Raw genomic sequence first — 24407 nt, 5'->3', positions numbered from 1 at the left:
TTCCCATTTAAAAGGGAGAAAAAATTTTTTTTTTTTTCTCTTTTTTTTTTTTTTTTTTTTTTTTTTTTTCAGGTGATTAGAGAGGCAGAATTTAAGACGCTGCTTCTGATTTCAGCTTCTTTCCTTACTGCTACCTGCTTTGCAAACATGACACCAACAGGTCAGGACAAATGCATCAGTCTCCAGAATCCTGCGCTCATCATTTTAGCCGATAGATATGCTGTTGACCTGGCGCCAGCACTGCAAAACAGGACAAGTAATTTAATTTGCCATCACCGCCAACCTTGAAGAGAGGAATGTAGGCTAGCAGAATCCCAATTGGGAGGCATGAAGAAAATTTGCTGGCGACTGAGAAAGAGGTGAGGTGGATCTGCATGTTGTGTCACATCCAGGTGTCTCGCCTCTAAAGATGTAGATTTGCCCTTTAGGTTTGCGAGAAGAAATTGGAAAATAAAATCCTTTGCTAAAGTAATTGAACCTTGAACTTTTTCTTAATTTTTTTGAACTACAACCTGCATTGTGTAATATATAATTTTATGGAATAGACCAAAACAAGGCTGTGCATAAATGAGAAGACTGCATAGCTTGTCATATGTTTAATAGAAGTTAAGCCGACACTGTTTTCATAGTAAGTTTAAATTACACGCAGGTATCCTTGCTTTGCTTATTAGGTGAGTTGTGAAGCTAATTAGCTTTCTTGTTTTCAGAGTACCAGAGTAAAAGAGCAAAAATAAATTTAAACAATCATTTTCTTTCCATTTTAAAATCACGCACTACTTTTGTGTTGTTCTACAACATGAAAGCAAAATGAAAACACATTAAAGTTTTTTTCAATTTGTCAATTGATGAAAAATGTTTAGTTGAATTACTATTTCTGCAAGACACTGTAACATCCATCCACCCATTTTTTTCCTACCCTTAGGCTCACAGAGGAGCTGGTGCCTTTCTCCAGAAGCCATTAGGGGTCATAAAATAATACTGGTAAAGTTTGAAAAATAACGCACAAAGCTCTTACCCTTCTGCAAAAAATTTCTTCTGGGTGTGCTAAAACACTTACACATACCATATTATAAGCATGCACAATTAAGTGTGACTGGGCCTTCAAATAACCAGCTCCCTATATAAGAGCAGCTGAAAAATAATAGACATTTCTCCGTTTTTTTTTTTATTTTTTATTTTTACTAATGACACGTATGTTTATCAGGCTCAGGAAGTGTGTGACCACATATTTTAACTGTTTGTTTCAAAAGGCTTTGTGGCAATTTGAAAATAACTTATCTAAAACAGAGGCTCTAACATTATGCAACTGTGTCGCCATTCTGCCACACAGACTCTAAGACAGCGAAGATGCGGAATGAGGAGGTCTAATAAACCGTCTGACCTCTAAAGAAACACAAACGTTTTGGTATTTTGCAACACATTAGCAACATTCCCAGTCCTAGCTATCATCACCCAGAGTGAGCAAATGGAACAATGTCCTCTTCCAGGCATGTAAGATGAAATTACTTGATTATAATTGGAGTCATGACTTGTTACCATATTGAGCTCACATCTTAAATTACCCTAATGGGTCACAGTTTAGTATTTGTCATAAAATCTAAATATAATGCTCAAGAGACTAAGTTGTTTAACAGCACTGCGGTTACTGCTGCACTTGGCTTGAAAGTGCAGCGCATACAGACGCGAGGTTCTGCTGTCGTGCTATTTTTGTAGCTTTTTGGTAAATAGTTCAATAATTTAGTTTAACCTGTGTGAATTGATCTTGTAGCAAGCCAGTGTTTCAAATAGAAGGACTTTATTTCACCAACTGTTTGCACAGTCTGTAATGATACAGCTCATAACCAGAGTCCCATTTAACAACCTCCACAGCGACACTATAATCACAGGCTACATTTGTTTATCTTTTCCTCTTTTATTTTCCGATCACTCCACTCTTGCCATTCTTTGCATTCATGCCTATCTTTCTCTCTCCCTTCTCCCTCTCTCTGCCTCCCTACCGCCCTCTTCCTCTTGTGTTTATCTTAATTTCAGCTAAACCAATCCCGTGCTGTGCAGGACCCGCTACTGGAGAAAGTGTTTGTTGACTTTATGGCACAGACTTGCACAGCTCTGTAGGGGAGCAGACTGTTATTTATGGCTCAAGGCCTCATGTGATTGGCTGTGGAGGGATATAATTATGTGAGGAAATTTTAAGAATCACAATGGCTTCCATGTTGAAATGACTGGTTGCTAGGTTACTAAGTGAGGAAGATGTTTTTAAGTGATTTTCAAATACTGTTTTAGTTACTTACCACCAGCCTATTATAACAAACCTACTTAGCGTTGAATAACCTCATTAGCAGTTTATGGTATTGTGAGATTGTTCTTCCTACGCTCTCATTTTATTTTAAAGTGTGACTTTATGCACTAAAAATGACCGATGCTAAGAAGCTAGCAGAGACGTTTTTTTAGAAACCAATCTGGTTCCAAAGAGTCGAACAGTGCTGTCAGGTTACAGCAGGAAGGTTCTTGATTCAGCTGAGGAATTTTGTACCCATTCCTTGGTTCGTGGTGTAGGATTTCTTTTCAAAATATACAATATTTTTCATTATGTGTATCATCCAGTCAGGTGTAGCTCTTAAAACACAAGTAGATGACTTGTGTGTAGAAGTATGCATATATTTCTGCCTCACAACAGCCTCTAGATTTTGCATTTGGTTCTGCTTCCGTATTATGCATGTTGGTTGTACAGGGGCCTCTGTCAGACTAATGGGATTAATTTGAAACACTCTTCTGCTTTGGGTGTTTTACACAAATGAAGCAGAATTGCAAACATGCATTTTTCGGCCTGCTACGCATTGTGAGGTACTTCACCACACCAGTGTGGCTAATCCTGTTTTGTATTCCATACCATGACTCATGTGATCACTGTCTTCAATAATACATGTGCGGCCATATCATGAGAAGAAAAAAAAAAAAAAAACTGCGCGATCTTAGGGGAATTGAGGCTCAAAGAGTAATCCTCGTCTAATCCTTTTATTTTGAATACATGGAATGCCACAGTTAATGGAGTGATGTGTCTATTATTTTCACAAATGCACCGACTAGCAGTAATGCCTTGCCCTTTTTGCACTACCATGTGTTGTCAGACATACACCAACAAAAAGATTGTGCTCATCTGCTGTTTGTTTCTAAAGGAAATGCTTGGTGTGTCAGAGTCACTAATGGTGATAACTCCTTTCCTATGCATTGGCAGTGCAGACGTTTATGTAAGTAGATAATTGAAACGTTTTAAGCGCAGATAAAAGTGCTACGTTTCGCACCAGTGGGTTATACGATGTGGAGTTACAGCTCTACTTTCAGCCTCTCTCCATCTCTTTGTCACATGAACCTCAGCCAGATGACTTCTACGCCTGTGGCGTCTAGTTACAGTGAAGGTTGGTGTTATTAAAGATTATATGACAGTGTCAGGGAGTGGCTAAGTGGAGGGTGCAAGCATAGACTCTTAGATAGGTTGCCTCTTCTCACCTAATTACCAGTGTGATTTTATTACAGGTTGCTCTGATTCTGGCTTGGGATCCATTTGCAGATCTGCCTACGTATCTGGTGACAGTTGGGGAAAGATAAGGCACTCATAAATTAAGGTGAAATAAACTTGTTGAATTTTACTTGGTTTCAATTTGCTTCAGTTGATAGCTTTTAGATAAAGACAGCTGTAGAAATTGCACATTTTCAAACAATTTTCTCTCTTCACATTAAGATAAGAATGGAGTGGTACCACTTGTGGACCACAGTTTCCAAAGAGTTTCTAAAAGGGAAGGGTCTCTCTCTCTCTCTCTCTCTCTCTCTCACTCTCTCTCTCTCTCTCTTTCTCTCTCTCTCTCTCTCTGTGTGTCTCTGATGGCAGCTTGCAATGCTGGGGAGGCTAAATTAGGCCCAATTTTACTGGCTTCCAACCCTGAAGTCACAGCAGCCATTCAGAGAGTGGGCGAGACTGCTGCTGCAGGGGTCTCTGCGGTAAGTTTAAGGAATATATGCTGAAAACTATGAAAGGTTTTGTAATTTACAGTTGATCTGTTGGTGTATATAGTTCAAACTACAAAAATTAAATAAAGAGTACTGTTATGAAAGAAGCAAATCGTTTTATATATTTTACCATGTTGACCTTTAGGTTTAAAAATTGTACTTTTTAATTGGAAACTGATCTAATTACCGTATTTTCCGCACTATAAGGCGCATCTTCAATGAATGGCCTATTTTAAAACTTTTTTCATAAATAAGGCGCATAGAATAGACACTACAGGAAGGATTGCCACCCGTACCTTTGTTCCGTAACAATAAAAAAGCGGTCCCTGAGTACTTTATATAGTAGGCTGCCCCAGTCATTGTTTCACTCACGGTGTTGGTGTTGCGATATTGTGCTCAACTGCTTTCTGGGTAACACAGACCAACCGACACGCTGCCGCCTCAGTTTCTATCAAACTTTATTAACAAACCAGCGATCCCAGCACGCACCGCGCGCTTCTTCTTCTATGGGCAAAAATGAAGTCGGCGGCTGCTTACCGTAGTTGCTAGACCTGTTGTGGCTCAATATTGGTCCATATATAAGGCGCACCAGATTATAAGGCGGACTGTTGGCTTTTGAAGGTTTTTAGGTGCGCCTTACTGTGCGGAAAATACGGTAAATGTTCATATTTCAAAAGTCAAGAAGTGTTTTTGTAATTTTTTGCTTCATGAAAATTTTTGTTATTAGTTACAATTTGCACGTTGTTATTATTGTAAAATAAGATAATTTTCTTGTATCAAGCTATAACTTTTTCTTTCAAATTAAAGTATTATGTACCACCTTACCAACAGTGGACAATCAATTGATTTATTTTAAAATATATCGTAGCAAAAGAAAAATAAATCGCAGAACTTTTCCTGTTTTAGGTTAGTTAGCGTTACCAAAAGTATTTATATTTACTGAAGGAATAATGGGAGCTACGTCTTTAGATATTTTAAAGACTTTTTTTTTCATTTTAGAACTATATCTGTAGAATTGATTAATTACTTTTTTAATATTATTTGTGTCAAACATTTTTTGTATCCCTCCACAAGCTTCTCAGCACAGTTTTCTGGAGTTTTGGCCCATTCCTTTACTCAGAACTGGCGTAACTGAGTCAGCTTTATTGTTCCTTTGCTCCTTTTTAACGCTACAAATATTCTACGAAACTAAGCTCTGGGCTGTGAGATGACTATTCAAAAAAAAAAGTACTTTGTCAATTTTTGAGCCACTTCACAACTAACTAATTCAGTGCTATGCTTTGCCTCATTGTCTGTTTTAAGATCAATTTGTGCCCAAGCTGTAACTTCCTGGCTAATGTTTTAAAATGTAGCTTCAATCTTTCCACATAACGCTTTTTTTATGATGCCATCTATTGTCCTTCCTGTACTATCACACCCCCTCAAACTGATGCTAACACACCTATAATTAACAGCTAGGACGGTGTCCTCAGGCCGGCCAGCTTTCACCTTTTCCTCCAAATAATCTCCTGATAGCCATTATGACCAAACATTTAGTTTTTGTGTTAGCAGACCACCGAAAATGTCTCCAGTGCTTTTAATACTTATAATTTTTGAAAAATGATCTTGGAAGGCTACTAGAAATTGTATAAATGTTTAAACTAGATTTGTTGAAAGTCTAAAATCCCCGTACAATCCCCGTTTTCGTTTGCTTTAAGATGGCAGATTCAATGTACTTTTTATCTGTTTGACATTTACAATAGATATTAGTCAGTACTTCTGTGTATCATTTTTGCAAAGAAGCAGCCCAGCTTATTTAAAGTAATGATTTTTATTTGGCCCAATCAGGCTGTTAAGCATATTCCTTCCTTTTGTTCCGTATCTAGAAGAGTATTTTGCTGATGAACTGCTTGCTTCCCACCTCCTACTCTCTCACTTATTTTTCCCACTTTGCTGTGCTGTCCTGTGTGATTGACCGTGTCTCTTTCTCTGCGCTGGCAGTTGGAGACAGGTGCTGAGTGCTGCTGAGTGTTGCTGCGTGTGTGGGCCCCAGAGGCCTGGTTCAACATTCCAGTGAAGGTTTGATAGACATAGTCCTTCTGGGAGGAAGAGGAGTGGAGGAAATGCAGCACTGGTCTACGCAGACAAACAACCGAAGGGGTAAGTGAAGCCCAGTAGAGTGTGTGTGTGTGTGCGTGTGTGTATGTGTGACTCAGCGACACCCTACAAGCCCTCCGTGTCCTAATGTATCATTTAGCTTTATAGCTTATCTCTCAAGCTGCAAACTGACCTAATGTCACATACGCTTCCTCTTTTAATGCGCTCTTAGAAGCATTTCTAAGCATGCATACGCAGTCAGACTCCTTTTTATTAGTCACATAGCTCAAAACATATGAATGTAGCTGCAAAAATGTACTCTTAAATTATTAAAAATATTCACTTTTTTGTTGACACGGTGATGAAGTTGTTTGTGAAATCCGCCGGTATAAGTTAATGCAGCATAAATGTCTCGAAGAAAAGGACATAACTCACAACCTGAAGACAATAGAAGTCATATGATTGTACTTTGCACACTTTAATCGAAAGCTGTACTTGCTTGTAGCAGGTGCTTCTGTTAGGTCTTCAGAGTGCGCATGTTAAATGCGAAGAGTGCATGCACGGTTGTGCAAATGGAGGGAAAGAGGAAGTTATAAAAAAAAAAGGGGATCCTGAGAGAGGCGGGCAAAAATAACAAGGTGACCATATTTGGCATGAGTTCATAATGCAAGCAGAAGATGCAAATGAGATAAAGGAGCTGTTGTCATGGAGACTTGATGTTCCGCAGTGATGGCTTGCAGTAAACCTGACCACATTTGCGGTATGGCCGTTGCCAAGCAGACGGTCCTATTATGAGAATGTGAGAGAGTTAGAGTGAGAGAAGTAGAGGAAGGAAGGAATGAAGATGTCAGTTCGTCCCACAATGCACTGCACCAGCATGACCTGCATTGAAGCAGCTTGGTCTGTCCCAGTGGCACGTCAGCGATAGACAGACACGCAGGTAAAACTTCTGTCTATGAATCTATCTGAAGGATTTATATCTGTATACTGACTCGGTGCGCAACTATTTCTAAGAGTATTTATTGTTTTGTGTTTGTTGTTGTGCTTTAGCTACTTTCTACAAGACTTACAATACGAATCTAACGTAAACTAATTTAGCTAGTTCTCAACTTCTTTCCACCGTTGTAAGTAGAATTTGTGTGTAAGGAGCGAATAATGGTTATACATTTTATCTGCTGACTCCATTCAGACAGAAAATGAGATAAAGTTCCAATGAAATCCTACGCAAAGGTGTTTCCATTTAGTTTTTATTTTATCTCCAAGATAAGCGCAAAGCTCAAGCAGTATTTGCTCTTAAACACTTCGTGTCAGATGGGGACAAAGCAGACTATTTCCTCAGTCTGTATTTCAGATCTGGCAGTTTGAACTGCACCTGCTTCCCACCACTGTGTCAAAATGGAAAAAAAAAAAAAACTTTAAAGAAAACCACAGAGCATGCAACAGGCTAATGCTACTGCAATTCTACATGAAGAGGCTCATTTGTTTAACTTTTAATTTGTTATAAACAAAGAGAGAGCACTGTTGCATTGGTCTCTGGGAAATATATTTTGCTGTCATTTTGCAGCCTGTAAAACAGGACCGTTTTAAATTCATCCCTAAGCTGTTTTCATTTGATTCTAAATCATTGTGCTCTTCCAGTTGTTGTGATGGTCTGTAATGTGATTGTAATGTGTACTTGGAGACCTCGTGATGGATGAGCCTTCAGAGTTTGGCTCACAGAAGCTCTGGGATGTCTCCTCAGACCAGTGAGAGTTCACATCTGCCAACCAAAGTCATTTACAGACGACTGACAAATAGCTCAGCCCTGAGATGATATGGAAGCACAAGATGGAAAGTTGTGTTCATTAGGGATGAGGTAAAATATGAGAGGACATGTGGAGGTAAAACCCGACGTGAGGACTTTTTTATTTGACCGAGACGAATGAGTCACACATGAAAAGCTGCTGCTGCCAAGATTAAATTATGACTTCAATGGACCATCAAGATTTGTAGAGCTTCTTTGTGAAATTAGCTCAAGAATCCTCTCTTAGTTTTACTTTCTGATAACTATAAGCCCGAAATGATATTTTTAAAAGATACAAATCCTTAATCAAATACTTGGACTCAACAAAGGAGAGACAGTTTCACCTTAATGCTTTGCGGAGCTGATGTTGGTGGAGTTAATTTTCGCGATTTGCTAAATCTAACGACAACGTTTTACTTATGCGTTTAGGGGCTGAGTAGTTGGCTATTTCACTTTTCTTGCTGGCGGAATTCCCCTTTTAGTATACCACTTACTCACTTCTTCCTGTTTTCGGTTGGTTATCATCGTTTGTGTGTGAACAGTTTTCTCAGACTCATTGTATTTATTCATGCTGCTCTCACTGAACTGCACAGAGAAGAGAAGTCACAACACCCTTCTGTCTGTAAGACAAGACATATGGGGGAAAAAAAATAAACCATTTGGTTAATGTCATCTGGAGAAATATGTAGAAATGAACAAAGTTCAGACTTTTTTTTTTTTTTTTAGATTTGACTCAGACTTTTGCAGAACCTGAAGATGTTGTGCGTCAGGCTAAATGTGCAGGCGTTTCGTGAATGCAAAATGTGTTTCAGTTGTCAGATCTATGTTTGGATCGGTAGGGAAATAAAACTGTGTACAAAGCAGACATCGAGGCTGCGTGGCTTTTTAAGACTAAGCTTTTTTCCACGTTTGGATTTAAGCTATTGTGATATGAGCTGCCAATGGCAGTATGATGATGCATAGTTCATAAATATATGAATAAGATAGCAAGGTGGATGACTGAAAGAAAGAGGCAGAGGGCAGAACAGAGAGAGGCAGTAGAACGCTGTCAGCTGCAGCAGAAAAGGGGAAATTCCACGTCAGTGTTTGAGTTTCACAGGGACTTCAAATCTTTAGAGCTAATGCTAGTATGTGTAAGAAAATCAGTCGCTGTTTCAAATTATGGGTCAAGAAAAACTCGCCTTCCGTCCAAAGCTAATGTTCCGATAATTTAAAACAGCATTCCAGCCGGATTGCTCCATAATAGGAAGTAGTTCTTTCCAACACTGCAGACTAACAGCTGGTAATGGATAAAGGCACATAAAATTCAATTGCTTGTTATATTTTGCATAACAAAGTGTTTTGTGCTTTCTCACTGCTTCAACGTAATTCACTATCGGGCATAGTGAACTATAAGACGTTGGCCCCTGCTGCTCTCTTATCTACAAATTAGCACCAAGGATTTAAGGGACTGATGTGTAAATTAGCAATGACTTATCACCACGTGTGGAGAGATGCAACACTGGATCTGGTTTGCTCAGACCAGTTAAAGGCGGACAAACGCAAACATTTGAGTGTCTTTAGGAAATACTGGGACTGTGCTGTTGTATGTTACTCACTTCTACAGTAATGTACATATAACAATATACCATTTTCTGGGAAAAAAAGGAGTGAGAATTGCCATAGATTTTGGGTGTAAAAAATGTAATGTCTTCAAAGGAAATGCCTTCACCTTTCAGTTAGAGCTGAGGAAGCACTTCAAACAAAAGGTGCTTGTTCAGAACCTATTAAAAGGTTATCCTCTCAAGACCGGATGTCCACAGACGTCTTTTTTTAAATTACTTTTAAAGGCTAGCTAATACTCGTCTTTACTCAGTGCAAAGACATAACTGGGTTTTTTTTTTGTCTGACAGACCCGCTGCGAGTCAGTCTAAGCAAATATGTTGGCTTGTCTATATAATCAACTCCCTGAAAACCGTTAAACCACATTTGGATATCAGTAGACGTCTTTGAGTAAGCACCCTTTCACCTTTCAACAATGTTTCCATGTTGTTCAGATGGAAGACAACATCATCTTTTCCACGTTGATTGAAAATCCTCTCCTGAAGGGTATAAACAGTTAATATCCAACTTGTGTCTGATAACTCTATTGGGTTCTTTATTTCTGGATAAATGTAGAGAAGTTGTTCCCTGAGGCCTTGAGGCCTAAAGGCACAAACTAACAGTTTCAGACCACAACTCCTATCTCAAAACTGTCACAGCTACTTGTGCGAAGGCTGTTTTGTGGACAGATGTTTCAGAGATCATTTTGTGTGAAATATGTAAAGCTGAGGTCCCCAACATTGGTCCTCAAGTGCCTGTTTAAAGGTTCTCAAAACAGTGTTTCCATAAAAGCATTTTGACGTTATTGACGTTGGAGTTACTTTAAGACAGAACAAGTCTGTTTTGATCGTGGACCATGAACGGTTTGATTAGTTGGTTTAAATCTGAGCCTTCGTATCTCGGAATGTTTTCACCGTCTAAAAAGGTCTGAAAAGAAACACGAAACAACAAAAGCTGTTTTCATCTTCGGCAGAATCAGCTGAGATACGAAGCAGTTAGCAGCTCCAGCTTTCTGCCCAAAAAGTTCTAAATGTTTACTAAATGAAGATACTATGAGAAATATATACTTCAGGTAAGATGTCAACTGCGTAACATCTGCTTTTTTCTGGAACATCACTTTCTCAAATTCGGCTGCATGTGTTTTCTCAGCTATCTCATTTTTAGGAACGACATAGAATTTCCTTTCTTTGTTAAATAAAATATTTAGTAAAGCAGTTTCAATATTTCAAACAGAACTATATAAATGTTCCTTTCCTCTGATCCCAATCAAGGAAAATGAGGTTTCACGAGAGTATGAGTGAAAAGAGTATCAGTAACAAAGCTCTGCTCGCAGCTTAAAACCTGGAAGGATTCCTTTTGATGCCAGGGCCTCTATCTCCTAAGCTACCGGATATTGCAGCATCATAGCTGAATTCAATTTTTAGAGGCTCCCCTCTGACACAACAGCTCTTCCCCGAATACAAAGGTCGATGCACAGAAGCCTTGTGTCAACAGCCGTACAGGAGACTTTGTAGCTGTGTATGTTTCCCCACTTTTACTTTGTCCTTTATTAAGTTTCTGAAATGCAACAAACTTCCTCTATTTACTTTTTCTCCTTGATGTTACCTTAAATGTACCACTCGTAGTATATCTAGAATATAACTACAGCGCAGGTTGGGTATGACTGGTGTACCGTGTGATGCTGTTGCAATGAGACTGAGCTGAGGGTTGCATGCCACAGCAGAAAAGCAGCTCGAAGGAGAAAGAGGGGAGCGGGACAGAATCCAGACCTATTCTGTCACACACTCCCTGTAAATCTTTCCATACTTGTTTCCTCCACACCCCTTATTCTTTTCATTCCACCCAGCTTCCATTTTCTACCCAACTTTCACACACTTTGCTCATAGTCTAACCTCATGGTCGTGATGTTATTTGCTTTTGGATACCCACCCCCCCCCCCCCCCATCTCATTGTCCGCAGTCATTTTTTTTATGTTTATCTTGTTTCTTTCTTTAAATTATTCTCTCATTCTTTTTTTTTTTCTTTTTGCCCGTTTCCTCTCTCCTTCCCCCAGTTTCACTGGAAAGGCAAGGGCAATGCTGCTGTAAGTGAGCCAGTACTTCCTGGTGTTGTTTTAGGGAGAGGGGGGGGAGTGGGGGCGTGGCTGGCTTTGAGTTTAGGTTAGGGAGAGGGAACTGCAGGATCTGTATGCTCAGTGCAGTCAGGGCTCCCTCCTACTCCTCCTCCTCTTTCCTCCTCCTCCTCCTCCTCCACAGCTGTTGCTACTGCCGCCCAGCGAGCAGCACTTCCCTGCAGCAGACAGACGATCCAGAGGCTGGGGGATCAGTAAAGACACAACCCAACCCGTCTCAGCACAGCTCGGCACAGCCCGGCTCAGACGCTCGAAGAGAGCCTGGGGAGGGGATACACTGCAACACATTCACACACGCACACAAACACGCACGCGCAGGAGCGCGCGCGTGCGCGATCAGACACACACTCCTCCTCTCTCTCTCGCGCTCGTTTTCTCTCTCTCGCTCTCTCACTCTGGTGCTCGGTTCTGCACTGCTCCTTCACTCATTCGCTGCTGATTCACTCACTCCCTCGCTTGCCTCTCCTCTGCCAGTCGCTCTGCCTTGCTGCGTTCTGCCTGCCTTCCCCCTGCCCGCCTGCCTGCCTGAGAATGGTCCAGCCGGTGCCTAAGGGTCTGCTGTCGCGGCCTGTCTGAATGCGCGCATAAACACACAGAGCCAGTCGACACACGGAAGCTCACGCGCACAGAACTGGAGAGCAATGTGAGAGGTAAGAGCTGGGGTTCACCACCCTCCACCCTGTCTTGTTGGTTTATCGAGATCTTTCCTCGTGTGCGAGCTTCAGGCTCCACTTTGCAAAGTAAGTCTCCATGCAGTGGAGCGCATAGGTAGAGAGATCGAGATTCATTGCCTTTACAGTCTTCTGCTGCGAGTGGACTTCTATTTGTTGTAGCCTATTTTATAGAAATGAGCACACACTCACTGAAAGACACATCCTTGGCTCAAATCACACCGTCACACAACAACTTCTTCCTGAGGGTAGCGCTGCTTTGCGAGAAAATATGCTGGTATATGTGTGTGTGTGTGTGAGAGAGAGAGAGACTTTGGAGGGCCGTGGTTTTTCCAGGAAGCAGTGGAGAGGATCAATAGATCGCCCACTCAGCTTCCATTCCCTCCATCTGACTCAACGTTGGACATGTTGGAATCCTGCAGGGCATGGTAAACATTGAGAATGGTAATGATCTCCGAAGGCATTGCCCCCCCCCGCCATCCGTTTCTTGCTGCGTCAGCCCAAAGGTGGAAAGCATGGCTTCATATCTTTGTGTGTTTTTAACATGCATGCTGTGTGAGCCAAAATCCCACCCCAGCATATGTAAATTGCGTGTGACATAGGAGGCTACTGCTACCTTTTATGGTGAGAGCCGTATTTCAGGACAGTAGAATGTTGCCAAACATTTTGGGTCGCGGGAGAAGAGTGTGTTAGAGGGTGACTGTCTGTGGGTGTGTGTGTGTGTGTGTTGGCGGGTTTGTCTGTTTGAGTGTTTTCGTGCGACTGACAGCAGGCAAGTAACGAATAGGGAGGAAGAAAGTTTAAGAGGCAACAAGGGACAAGTAGGAAGTCCAAGTACATGGAGATAATTTAGTTGATGTTTCGACGGGAGAGAAAGTAAGTGAATTTTCGCATTTTCAACGCTTTGAAGTATTCTTTTAGGTTCTTGCGTTGTGCTTTTCTTTCTTTAAAGTGCTGGGTTTGTTGCAGCTCATCTTGTCAGTTTAAAAGTCGTAAAAGTGCTAATATTTGTGGGGAAATGGTTTGTTTCGTATCAGAGTTGCAGTTATTTTAGGTATTTGATCCGTTCGGCTTGCATTTCCTCTTTTCAGATTCCAAGAACACTCTGACCAAAAGAAAATCCTTAATTATTGTACCGTACATAAAAAAAAAATATATAAGTAATGCAAGAGATGTTTACAGTTTACACAGAATTGAACTTTGTCCTCCGTTCCTTTTCTCCCTTCTCGTTGTCTGATCTTCTCACTATCTCTGCCCTCCTCCTGTTTGCCCTGCTGGGTTTCTTCTTGGTGGTGTGTCTGTGGTTGGGGGAAAGGAAGAGGAATGTTGTTGTGACTGAGCTGGATTCACGGTTGCTAAAATAGTAGCAGTGCAATTTGAATTTGTGTAGACACGCGGACTAAAGCGTAATAGACTTTAAAGAGGAGACTGTGGAAAAGTCCTTCCTGCAGGTAGACTTCTCCGAGTCGTTGCCTCGCTGCGATGTCAGAGCAACATGCTGCTGTTATCAGTGTAAATATGCATGTAAACTCTGGGTGGAGACTGTTGTCCAGTGATGTATGTCACCTGTGATTTAATCTGCCCTACAGACAGGATTATGTGCATGGGTGAGTCTGCACTGACAGGTTAAGCCTGCATTACACGAGGAATCCTATACATGTTCCTATGATGTTATGACAACATTTTAACCCCATCTGAGTGACACTTTCCCACAGCTTTTGTTGGGTAAGTCTCTCTCCACTTTGTACAATCCTGGCTAAGCTAATAATAATAATTGACTGGAACAGCTGTCAGAGGCGGGACACAGCTCTGTGTTACCCCTGTAATTAACATGTCTTTAATCGTACATGATACTTATCTAATTCTTTGCTTATCAGCAGTTAATAATTTTTGGAGAGATAGACAGAGCAAATATTTGAGCTTCCTTTCACCCTCATTTGCATCGTAAGTCAGTACTTAGCACTGTAATACTGTAATGTTTGCTTCAGACTTCTAACGTAGGTCGATAAATGCATATTTAAAACATGAACTATCCCAACTCAGAATTATCCTTCTCTGTAAAAGAAGGATAATTCTTCTTTTACAAAAATGTAAGTCTTCCAAAGTAGCATACTTTAGGCATATCAATACTCAAACATACGCAAAATTTAGAGATTAGTTTGATTACTAATCCACAAGAACCATGACTTTTTACTGTGGGCAGTGCATCAGCATAAACCAAGATAAAGTGTTGTATGTGTTTGTACTCGTAAAAATATATTTTAAATAGAGAAATGCTATGGGTTTTTTTTCTTTATTGACTTGTGAAGTGTAAAATTATCTCACAAAATACATCAGAATGAGTCGAACTACACACTCAATAAACTTTGATAACTAAGAATATATTTACAGTTGTGAGTTTATCCGGAAGCTCACCCATGTCGTTTCCTTTCTAAAAGTGCCCCTCAGATACTGTATTTCCATTTTTAAGTGCTACATCTTCCTTTATCCTCCCCCTGCTCCATATAAACAGCTAAATAACCCTCAGACACGGCACTTTGAGCAGAGCATGGCTGGCTGGGATACAGACAGGATTCGCTCCATTTTTCAACATCCTCTACTCTGTTTTTGTAGGCAAGGCAGCTAGGCAATTATGACAACGGTGTTTAAAAATATGACCTTCTCTATCGTGTTGCAAAGTATTGTCACTCTGTCATGGGGACGGCAAACCGAGCGGCCCACAGCACAGACAACATAAACACTGTCTTGGCAAGTTGTTGGTCCATTGCCATTTAGGTTTAGAGCGATATATATCCTCCATTAAAACCTACCGACCCGTCTAGCACACGTCTGCAGAATCTCTTGGAGACAGTTGTTGAGATCTGTTTTTGCAGATCACAGTTATTCATACACATTGTTTATATTTCCAGTAAGTACATAAACTGAATTTGCCTTTGCTCATTTCTAGGCACACGCCTGCATGAGGTTCTGACGGTAACCTCGAGTTTAATGGTGTCACACTGTTTGCACAAAAACAATTAAAGTTGCCCAACAACTATCCACCAACAAGCTGCTTTTGTCTAAAACAAACAGAAAAAGAGCAATTATTTCTAATGCTGCTGAAATAATTCTTATTACAGCTTTCAAAAAATGTCTACAGCCTGATTTTTATACATGGATTTGTAAACCTTCCTCTAAATGTAGTGGTAGTTTTAAAGTTCTTAAAACAGGAACTGTTGTCCCTGTTTGCTTTGCTGTTTAAATTTAAATCATTAGAACAGTAGGGTAGAAAATTCTAGCTTTTTTAGAATCTTAATTATATTTTTAACCTTAATGTATCTGCTCATGCCCACTCAGTGTAGTGTGTACTAACCTTGCTAATCTTAATAATTGCCCTAATTATTGAAGCTAAAAAAATAAAAAAATCCACTCATTAGCTCAGCTACTTATTGTGCCATGTGGCCATACATGGTTCCAGTCACACATGTACACAAAGATACAGTGTTGTAGACAGCTAGATATTCACCACATCTGAAGAATACTCTCTGTTAGGACAGACCGAGGTTTGTGTTTTGTTGCTAAGGTTTGCATTTCTGTATATTGTCAGTGTGTGCATGTGTGTGTGTGTGTGAGACTAGTTTTGTCTATGTATGCTAAACAAGAGATCTCATTGTCCCCAGCGGTTTGCGCTAAGAGGAATCAATAGGCATTGTTTGTTTGGCATTCCTAGCCGGGGCTGCACTTTCAGAGTCAAATTATATATAATTGAAGGACAAAAACTTAGTAGACATAATAGTTAAGAAGACCTAATAGCTTGGTAGTGATGACGATGACACAAGGAGCATAAGAATGAATGTCAATATCGAAATAAAACCAACAGGATGTCCTGTGGTTTCACTCATTGCCATACACATGAGTCATGTATTATTAATTAAACAAAAAATAGTCTGATTAGTTTCATTTCAGAAAAAGGGCTTTTTTTACTCAATAGTCATGGCTGGTTTGCATTGGCCTCTCAGGAACAAATGTTCGACTATAAATGAGCTGATATGTGCACCAAAGTGTATGTGTGGATGTAAAGGTCAGCGAGGATGCTTTTTTTTTCCCAAGCGCACGGTGCAGTGTGAGCACAAAGGCCAGCGGTGTTGCATTTCCCACTGCGTTGTGTTCTGTGATGACCTGCATCAGCAAACTGTCACCCTGACTCCACCTCTGTCAGAATGCTGAAACTACTCCATTTTACTGAAGAGCAGCAAACCAGAAGGCGCCAATGCCTATCTCTTTGCTGTCGAGGTAAAAACAAACAAAAAAAAAAAATCAGACTGGATTTAAAGCCCAATTTGTGTTAGTAAATTAAATCAAGCACGTAGTGCCTATGATCACTAACATACATTCATTTATTCTGTATTATTTAAAGTATGAATGAAGCATAAAGTGATGACGGTTTGCCCTCTTGTCTGTTTTTTTTTTTTCCATTTACAAGATTACTGAAAAAGTTCATTTAATTTAAAGAGGAAATTTGAACCATTTCTATTTTTCATGACCTAAGCTGTCAAACTAAGTTAATGTGCTGTTAGCTACATTTAAAATGTGGGCCCTTATTCATTTTGGGGAAGTTTAATCTGGCAACCACACCTCTTTTTTTTTTTTTTTTCGGTTAAAATAACAGCAACACTTCAACATCCCCTTCGTACTTTTGCAATACTTTGACAGCTTCGTCTTCTTAATCAGTTGAGACACGTCTCCGTTGCAAAACATTCTTTTGTGGCGGAGAAAAACCTCAGTGAATAATCACCAATCAAACCTCAAGCAGGCTTTGTGCTCCGTTTGTGCGTTCTGTGAAAGCCGAGTGCTGTCGTTGTTGAGCCGATATGTTGTGCAGCCCATTATGAAGAGAAAGCAAAAGATGTGCAGACTTGTTTCTGATACCGCGTATGCCGTTAAGGCATTCGCCGGTGTCACATGACCGCGAGCCGCTGCTGCTGATGTGCTGATATCGAAGATGAACTTCTTCTTTTCGCCGCCATGCAATATTTGAACCACGTGTTCGAAAGGCAGACGGGAAGCACACAGACTTTTTTGTTTGCTCTCTCGCACCGTCATGTTCCACCGTTGTGGCTGACCTTGCACCAGCCTGCGAGACCTTGGAGCCTAAAGGAGGGCTGCCGAGGATGCTGGAGGAGAGTTTAGACGCGACAGTCACATTAATATATGGATGGAGCTTTGGCTCCTGTATGAATTCATCCTGAAACATAATGTGAATTTGATGGTTCAAGCCAATAACTTTTTTTTTTTTTTTTTTTTTTTTTAAAGATGGATCCACAGGAGACAGTTAAAGTGGAATTATATAGAGGACTGGAAATACTGACAGGAAAGGCCACTGAGATGAAGAAATCAATAGGGCAAGAATGCCTGCGTCTGGACATGATGGATCATAAGGAGAGCTCATTATCCCGCTAGCACATTACCTTATACTGCATTGTCACAGATATCCACTTGCCTGACTCAAACAGAAACCATGGAAACTGATTAAGACGGATCTCAGGGGGCAGCCGTTTTTCAAGCGTCGAGTCATTACACTCTCGTTTTCTTAAAGACGGCCGCTGATGCCTTTCACTTAAATCTTTATATAGAATCCTCCGTTCCAGCTCATTAATGGTGTCCAGCTGTGGCTATTGTTCAGAAAAAAAATAAAGCTACAGTGTGGTTTATGGAGTGTTTGCACCACGCAGTGCAACAGCATTAGTCTCATCAACACTATATGATGTTAAGCAGGTCCTGCAGACATGGCTGATCTTTAACAGGGATGAGGATGAAATGATGAAAAACTAGGAGAGTTCATGGGAACTGAAATTCATGCAAACAAAATGATGGTATACTATGTGCTATATGTGTGATTCCAGGCACCAGTCATTCTCTGAGAAACAAACAGTTGATAAAATATTAAAATAATTCATTTAGAGACACTGTCAAAATTACTAGAGTCTCCTGTCTACAGCCCTGTATGGTAGCTGTATTGTTTATGCAGTGAACTTGTATACGCAGCTGCACAACTGAAGAAGTTGCAGCATTTGTTTACAATTATGGTTGAGCTCCAAAGGTCATTTCTAGCAGTAATACTTCCTCAAGGTCATCCAAGGTAAAAAGGTATAATTTCTCTTCTGCTTCTCTGGGTCTGCTAACATGTTGTCTGTGTTGCTGGATCCTAGCGGCTCGGGCTGAGCCTCTGCGCCGCTCTGATATAGCGTGTTGTGATCGTTAACTTAGCAGGGGTCAGTTGTGTTACTGAAGGTGCATATACTTTTTCTGGGAAATGCGATTTCTCTGCACAGAGGGTGTGGTGACTCAGGCTGCCGGTGCGATAAGAGCAGAACGGGCCCCTGGGAGCCCAATCATGTAAATGGCGAGCAAATTGGTGCACCAAAAAATGAAAAAAATAAATAAATAAACACTGCCTGGAAAAGAAAACCGTAGTCGAGAAAACAAGCCTTCATCTTTTTTAAACTTTTTAAAAGTATCCTGCTGTAATAAGCATAACATGGAGACCGACGCAGGGATGTGATGTTGGCCCGGTGAGAATAATGCGTTGTGTGGCAGCGTGACTGATCACCTGTTTATGAGAGAACCAGCAGTTATATAAATAATAAACAGAGTGATAATTTTCGCTCTGCGCCTGTGTTTTTCTCCAGCAGCAGTCAGGTCGGCCTCCTGTCTGCTCCTCCCCCTCTTGCTCTCACCTGGCCCTCGGCCCAGAATGTTGCTGCAACTCCGCTCGTTCTCATTGGTCCCCACTCTCACAAGACTTTACAAGAAAGGAAATGACTAAACTCTTCTCCCTCATGCCCTGCCTCAACTTCCCTCCCTGCTTTCACTCTTCCCTTTCTTTTTTCTTTCCTAAACCGCTTTAATGACTGACCGACCTCTGCTTGATGAGACTGTAGGCGACACTGGAGCCGATCTGATCTGATTTTGCCTCGTCGATCAGAAGAGGCGGAAGTTGTGAATAGCTGCTTTTTGCGGTTTTGTTTGGGTTTTTTTTTGTTGTCGTTCTGTGTGAGTATGAGCGCGGTGGCACAATGAGCATGTGTGCATTTTTAGTGCACAGGCTATGGCGAATGTTGTTTTTGTTTTTAGCTTACATTGCTGCATTTCTGACATTTTTACATTTTCTTCATTCCCACAGCTGCATATTGTTGCGGCGGCACGATTTAAAAGGTGCAGCAGATTAGAAACTCCTCTGAAAGCTACAAGAGAGAGAAAAAAATAAATATTTATTTAACACACACTATTAGACTAATCTGTCTGTCTCTTTTCCCCCTCTCTCCTCAGAGGAAGTGCCTTCCCTGATGTCTGCTGCAGCTTTGACCTGCTTCTACAGCTGAAGCTCCATCCCTCCCCTCTTCCCTTGCTCGCTCGCTTGCTGCCACAGTTTTAAGAGTAAAGGGACAACGACCACGCCCTTCCCCGTTGCTCCACCATCAGCATCCACTCCAACATCAGCCCTACTCACCAGACGACCCTCGCTGCTCACCACCAGCTGACCAGCCTTACCACTGCACCGCCAGGCCCCACAAACAGCATTTCACCCACCTTGCCTTTCACCATCGCCTTCAGCCCCTTAAGGCCTCTGTTCAGTCCTCAGTGTCCTTAACCTTCCTGAAGCAGACTATACAGACTGTCACCTTTGTTGCCTGCTTCACTGCACCCAACCAGAGGGCTCTCTCTTTTTGCATATTGCATAAGAGAGTAAGCAATAAACACAAACAGTGAGGAGGAACAAGTTGGCTAAGACGTCTCCTGGATATCTCGGACCTGTTGTCAGATGCTGTTTTGCATCGGGAAAATGACTCATTAACGTCCACAGCAAAACACTGTCCTGCAGCATTTCACCAAGCCGTACGTTTCTGAATGTTTCATTTCAGCTTGTCACAAGCAGCAACGATAACAAGGAAGACATTTAAAACAAGGCAGGACAATAGTGGATTAAAACACTAGAAGAAGTACTTTATCCGCACTTGAACGTATCTTTGCTAGGAACACCTTTTGCCTGCGTTTTGCCATGGCCATGAACATAGCACACATCCGCGACACAAAGTGGCTCACACTGGAAGTATGCCGGGAATTTCAGAGGGGCACGTGCTCGCGCTCCGACCAGGAGTGCAAGTTTGCCCATCCGGCCAAGAGCTGCCAGGTGGACAACGGACGGGTGATTGCTTGCTTCGACTCCCTCAAGGTAAGAAAAGCATAAGCCGTGTCTCGGCCGGTGAGACAGATTACAGATTAGTGGCTGAAAAGCTGTTGAGGAACTATGTAGAGCTAAAAACTGGAAATAGCATGAGCAGCATCAGGTCTTGTTTTTTTGTTTTTTTTGCCCTACCCCTTTCTGGTCATGTGAGTCAACTGTAATAAAGAGGAAAAGGAAGGTAAATCTTTTTGAGGAATTAAACTGGCTTTTTTTTTAAACCAATAATGGTAATAGGACTTTACAGAACAAGCTACAATGTTTTGACCTCTGTAGATCTGATTACACTACATCAACACTGTGGCTTGATTTTTTAGAAATGCAACATCCCACTGGAAATAAAAACATTGCCACCAATTTGCTAAGAGGTTAAAAAAAAAAAACCCTAACCAGGCTGCCATGCAATTCTGTACAGCCGCCCTTAGTATTTCACATCTAGGTATCTAAAAGGACTGAAGCGATGGCATCCTTCAAACCACTTCCTGTGTAAAGAACGAAGGGCGGCCACAGGGGGTTGGTGTGAGTATCTCATTCTGCATGTTCATGTTTTTGAGCACAGTTGGAGACAGTTTTGGAAAACCGTATGCAATCATTTCCCAAGTGGTAGCAAAATGAAAGAAAAAAGAAAACCTTTTTTTCTTAGTCCTTCTGTCACAAGCCGTCTATCAGACGGAGCTCAAGATCTCAACTGAGAGATTATTTTAAACCCAAAGCCTAGAGAACAAGATAATGGTTTATGTGTTTGTGCTTTATTTTTTATATATATATATATATATCTAAAGAGACTTTAGATCTCTTTAGATTAATATGAGACTGAGTTGTTTAGAACTAAGAGTTTATTTCAGGATTTTGATCATCAGAAGGCAGAAGCAGAGTCATGCTCAAATTTATTCACAATTCGCCTCTCGGTGTGATTGGTACGTTTCTTTTTCAGTGGATCTTTCGAAAATTAGGAGTGCTGGCAATCTGTCACACCACTGTTAACTGCCTGCATCAATTTGCAACCTTCCTCATGGGACAAGTAAAGAAAAGCACATGATTCCACAAGAAAAAGTGTTTATTTCCGTCTCCTATATGGCTGCAGAGATGCTGCTGTGTTACCAGAAATACACAGCGTGGGTAAAACTGTAGCAGCACCAATCGATCAGCCAATTTCCTCTTATGAGTAGTTCTGAGCCAATCTGAAAATGAGTCGAAACAAAGAACTTTTGCCATTTTTAGTCTATGAACACATCAATCAATTGCATCTATGTTAAGAAACTTTTGTACTCACAGTTGGTCATTAAACTATTGATACCGGTATACCACGGTTTAAAACAATGTTTTAATTCGACCAGCATGTTTATTCTGACTGGAAGTAAGAGTGCTCCAGCAAGAGTGCAGACTTGAAGCTGAAATTCCTTCATTTTCTGTTGGATTGAAAACAAAACAATCACCTGTCAGGTAATGTAGAACATTTTTCTGTAATTTGATTTCGTTCTTGGGGTATAAAAAGGGCAAACCTCATAGAAAATTGGAAAATTGTCGGAAAAAGTCTGTTCACTGCATCATTAGGTAAACGGTTAGTACTGGCAAGTGAGATCAATAGATATTAACTAGGACAAAAAAAATATCTGAACTTAATCTCGTGAAATATAATTAGTACAAAAACCTGACACAGTTAATTTCTGACTATTTTGAGGTCACATTTTGAGGTCACATATTCTCGTCTATTTTGAAGGTACAGATCATAATTGGAAATAAGCAGCTGTTATGTGCCTGATTGAACGCTTCAGAATGGACTAATGTATTTGTTTAAACCAGTTTTCAGGGGGACTTGTGTAGCTCTTTTTTTTTTTTTTTCCTTTAACCATTTGTCCCATTTTTTTCCTGGAAAAACCAGAGCAGGTCTATAAATAAAAATTAAAAAAAACACAAGAAAAAAGCTGATTGAGCAAAAAGGATGGGGGGAGGGGAAAAAAGCATAAAAGAACAATAACAAATATGAAATGAAGCCTGTTGATTATTCAAACATCTAAAACAAAAATACACAGAAACATCTGCATTGCACCGCATTGGGTTTTCTGTCGCACGGACCCACAAACACGTTCACTGACGGAGTGAGTTGTCCTACTTTAATTTACTGTTGAAATAGGACAAACTCTCCAATGAGCGCCGTTACAACAGGCCATATTGCTCTCCTTTACTTGTCTCGCACTCGACATCAGTGCATCCTCTTGGACGCGTGCACAAGCTCCTGGCCCATGAGAGCGGATCGACCTTCTTCTTGAGAAGTATATAATTAGAACAGGTCTCACATGATCACCAGTGCATTGCTGAGCAGGTCACACCCAAACCGAGTCATTTCCCCCAACATCCACTCTCTATCTCTTTTTAGCCAACGTTTCATGTGTTGCACGCGCACGCAGGCATGCACAGAGATAACGCACACGTTCTGCTCACGCAGTCGTTCCCTTACGCGGGCGTAAGAAAAAAAAAAGTTGTAATTTTTCACGGCAACATGCCCGTGGCGTCCATGTCGTTGCGTTTGGACCGTGTCGCGTCCTCCGTCAAACACACCACAGCGTTTGAGCATGCAGATATGCACGCGTGTGTTTTATGCGCGTGTTCTTCTGGCCTCAGACTTGGCCTTAACCCCGGAGCACAGCCCTCTCTGTCTCTCCAGTCGGTGCTGCACGGACAGCTCAGCTATGTTGAAACAGGGTAAATATTTAGGGAGGGATAATGGCAGCCTGGACTCCTGGATTTTAATTTGGCTTTGTAACTTTGTTAGTTGATGATTAACCGACTGATCAGATTGGGTGGGCAGAATATGCTGATTTGGGATCTGTGTAAACAACATGCTAATAGTTAAAACTGGAAGAAGCCATATGCTTTACCTTGTACAGATAGAGAACTTAAAGTAGATGCTTTTTGTCGTTTCGGTGAAGGAAGCCTAGATTTTTTATTTTTTTTTGTAATCATATCTGCAGAATCATGGAAGTGGATGGATGCCTCATTAGTTAAAATTAAATTGAGTGTGCCATAACTCATCCCGCTCTCAGCTATGATTGAACTTGTTGTTGCTTGTTTTCATACTTGACGGGCTTCTTCTTCTTCTTAATATCCCCACTCAGTTCGTTTTTTGTTTTTTCTTTCCTCCTGTCGTCACACCCATCTAGAGCACGGCTCACATTATCCCTCGCAAACATCTTGTTACCTCAACAGCCTCAAACACATACATATGTACATATTTACACAAAAAAACCTGTGTGGCAAGTGTTTAGCAGTGTGGAGTGACAATAAGTCTGTGATATTAGCTCATTAGCATTAGCAGCTCGTTTTGTTTGTACCTCCGTTTTGCAGTCACAAAAAAAATAGGTTAAAATCCACCATGGACAACGGTTTGAATTCGCTTTGATGCATGATAGACTTTGTTCCCTGTCTAAGTGACACGCCCATGGTGGTCACTTCTTAGTTTGGATAAAAAGAGGTCAAACACTTGTGCATGCATATGCTATGTTTGTGTTGCAGCTGCAGTCTGTTCACTTCTGGATTGTTCTGAGTCAAATTTCTACTTTAATCATTTCATCTGCAGTCCAAGCAATAAGCAACTGGATAGATTATGCGTTTTTCCTCCTGGGGCATTTTCTGCTAGGAAAATTCTGGAGCTCACACTGACTTTTAAAACTTTTCTTAAAATAAATTTGGAGTTAACATAAAGGAATCATCTGAAAGACGTGTACCCGTGAATTTGAGAGAATTTGCTGGATGCTGTTGAGCACCTGAGTAAAAAAAAAAAAAGGAAAGATGTAGGTAAACTGTTTTTTTTTTAGAGATTTTAATAATCCACTCTTGTTTGTGTGTGTGTGTGTGTGTGTGTGTGTGTGTGTGTGTGTGTTGCATCTCTCAGACAATATCGCTCTGTCTCTCTACCCTCACATCCTCCTTTATTAATGG

The 24407-nt window shown here is 40.9% G+C and overlaps 1 protein-coding gene and 1 long non-coding RNA gene across 6 annotated transcripts in view; both read left to right on the top strand.

Annotated features, from left to right (window-relative positions):
• The window catches only part of LOC106962207 (uncharacterized), a 6000-nt gene extending 5516 nt beyond the window's left edge, over positions 1-484 (top strand). Inside the window, exon 3 of the long non-coding RNA XR_001427924.1 lies at positions 73-484. This is a non-coding gene — a long non-coding RNA (uncharacterized LOC106962207). The remainder of the gene's footprint in view (positions 1-72) is intronic.
• Positions 485-3534: 3050 nt separating this feature from the next.
• LOC106962204 (muscleblind-like protein 1) overlaps positions 3535-24407 on the top strand; it is a 41062-nt gene continuing 20189 nt past the window's right edge. Inside the window, exons 1-4 of one of the 5 annotated variants that reach the window (XM_015056456.1) lie at positions 3535-3623; positions 3887-3996; positions 5986-6144; positions 19556-20459. In XM_015056456.1, coding sequence (XP_014911942.1) covers positions 20286-20459 — 174 coding nt within the window. In that variant the 5' untranslated portion in view covers positions 3535-3623; positions 3887-3996; positions 5986-6144; positions 19556-20285. Of the gene's footprint in view, positions 3624-3886; positions 3997-5985; positions 6145-6922; positions 7022-11651; positions 12227-12906; positions 13124-19053; positions 19280-19409; positions 19442-19555; positions 20460-24407 lie in introns of those variants that run through there. The other 4 variants (XM_015056459.1, XM_015056458.1, XM_015056455.1 and 1 more) reach the window with 4 other exon arrangements.

Source organism: Poecilia latipinna, unplaced genomic scaffold (genome assembly GCF_001443285.1).
Source record: "Poecilia latipinna isolate Pla-1442-1.1 unplaced genomic scaffold, P_latipinna-1.0 Scaffold1385, whole genome shotgun sequence".
Lineage (NCBI taxonomy): Eukaryota > Metazoa > Chordata > Actinopteri > Cyprinodontiformes > Poeciliidae > Poecilia > Poecilia latipinna.
This window is presented reverse-complemented; position numbering and strand designations above follow the sequence as displayed.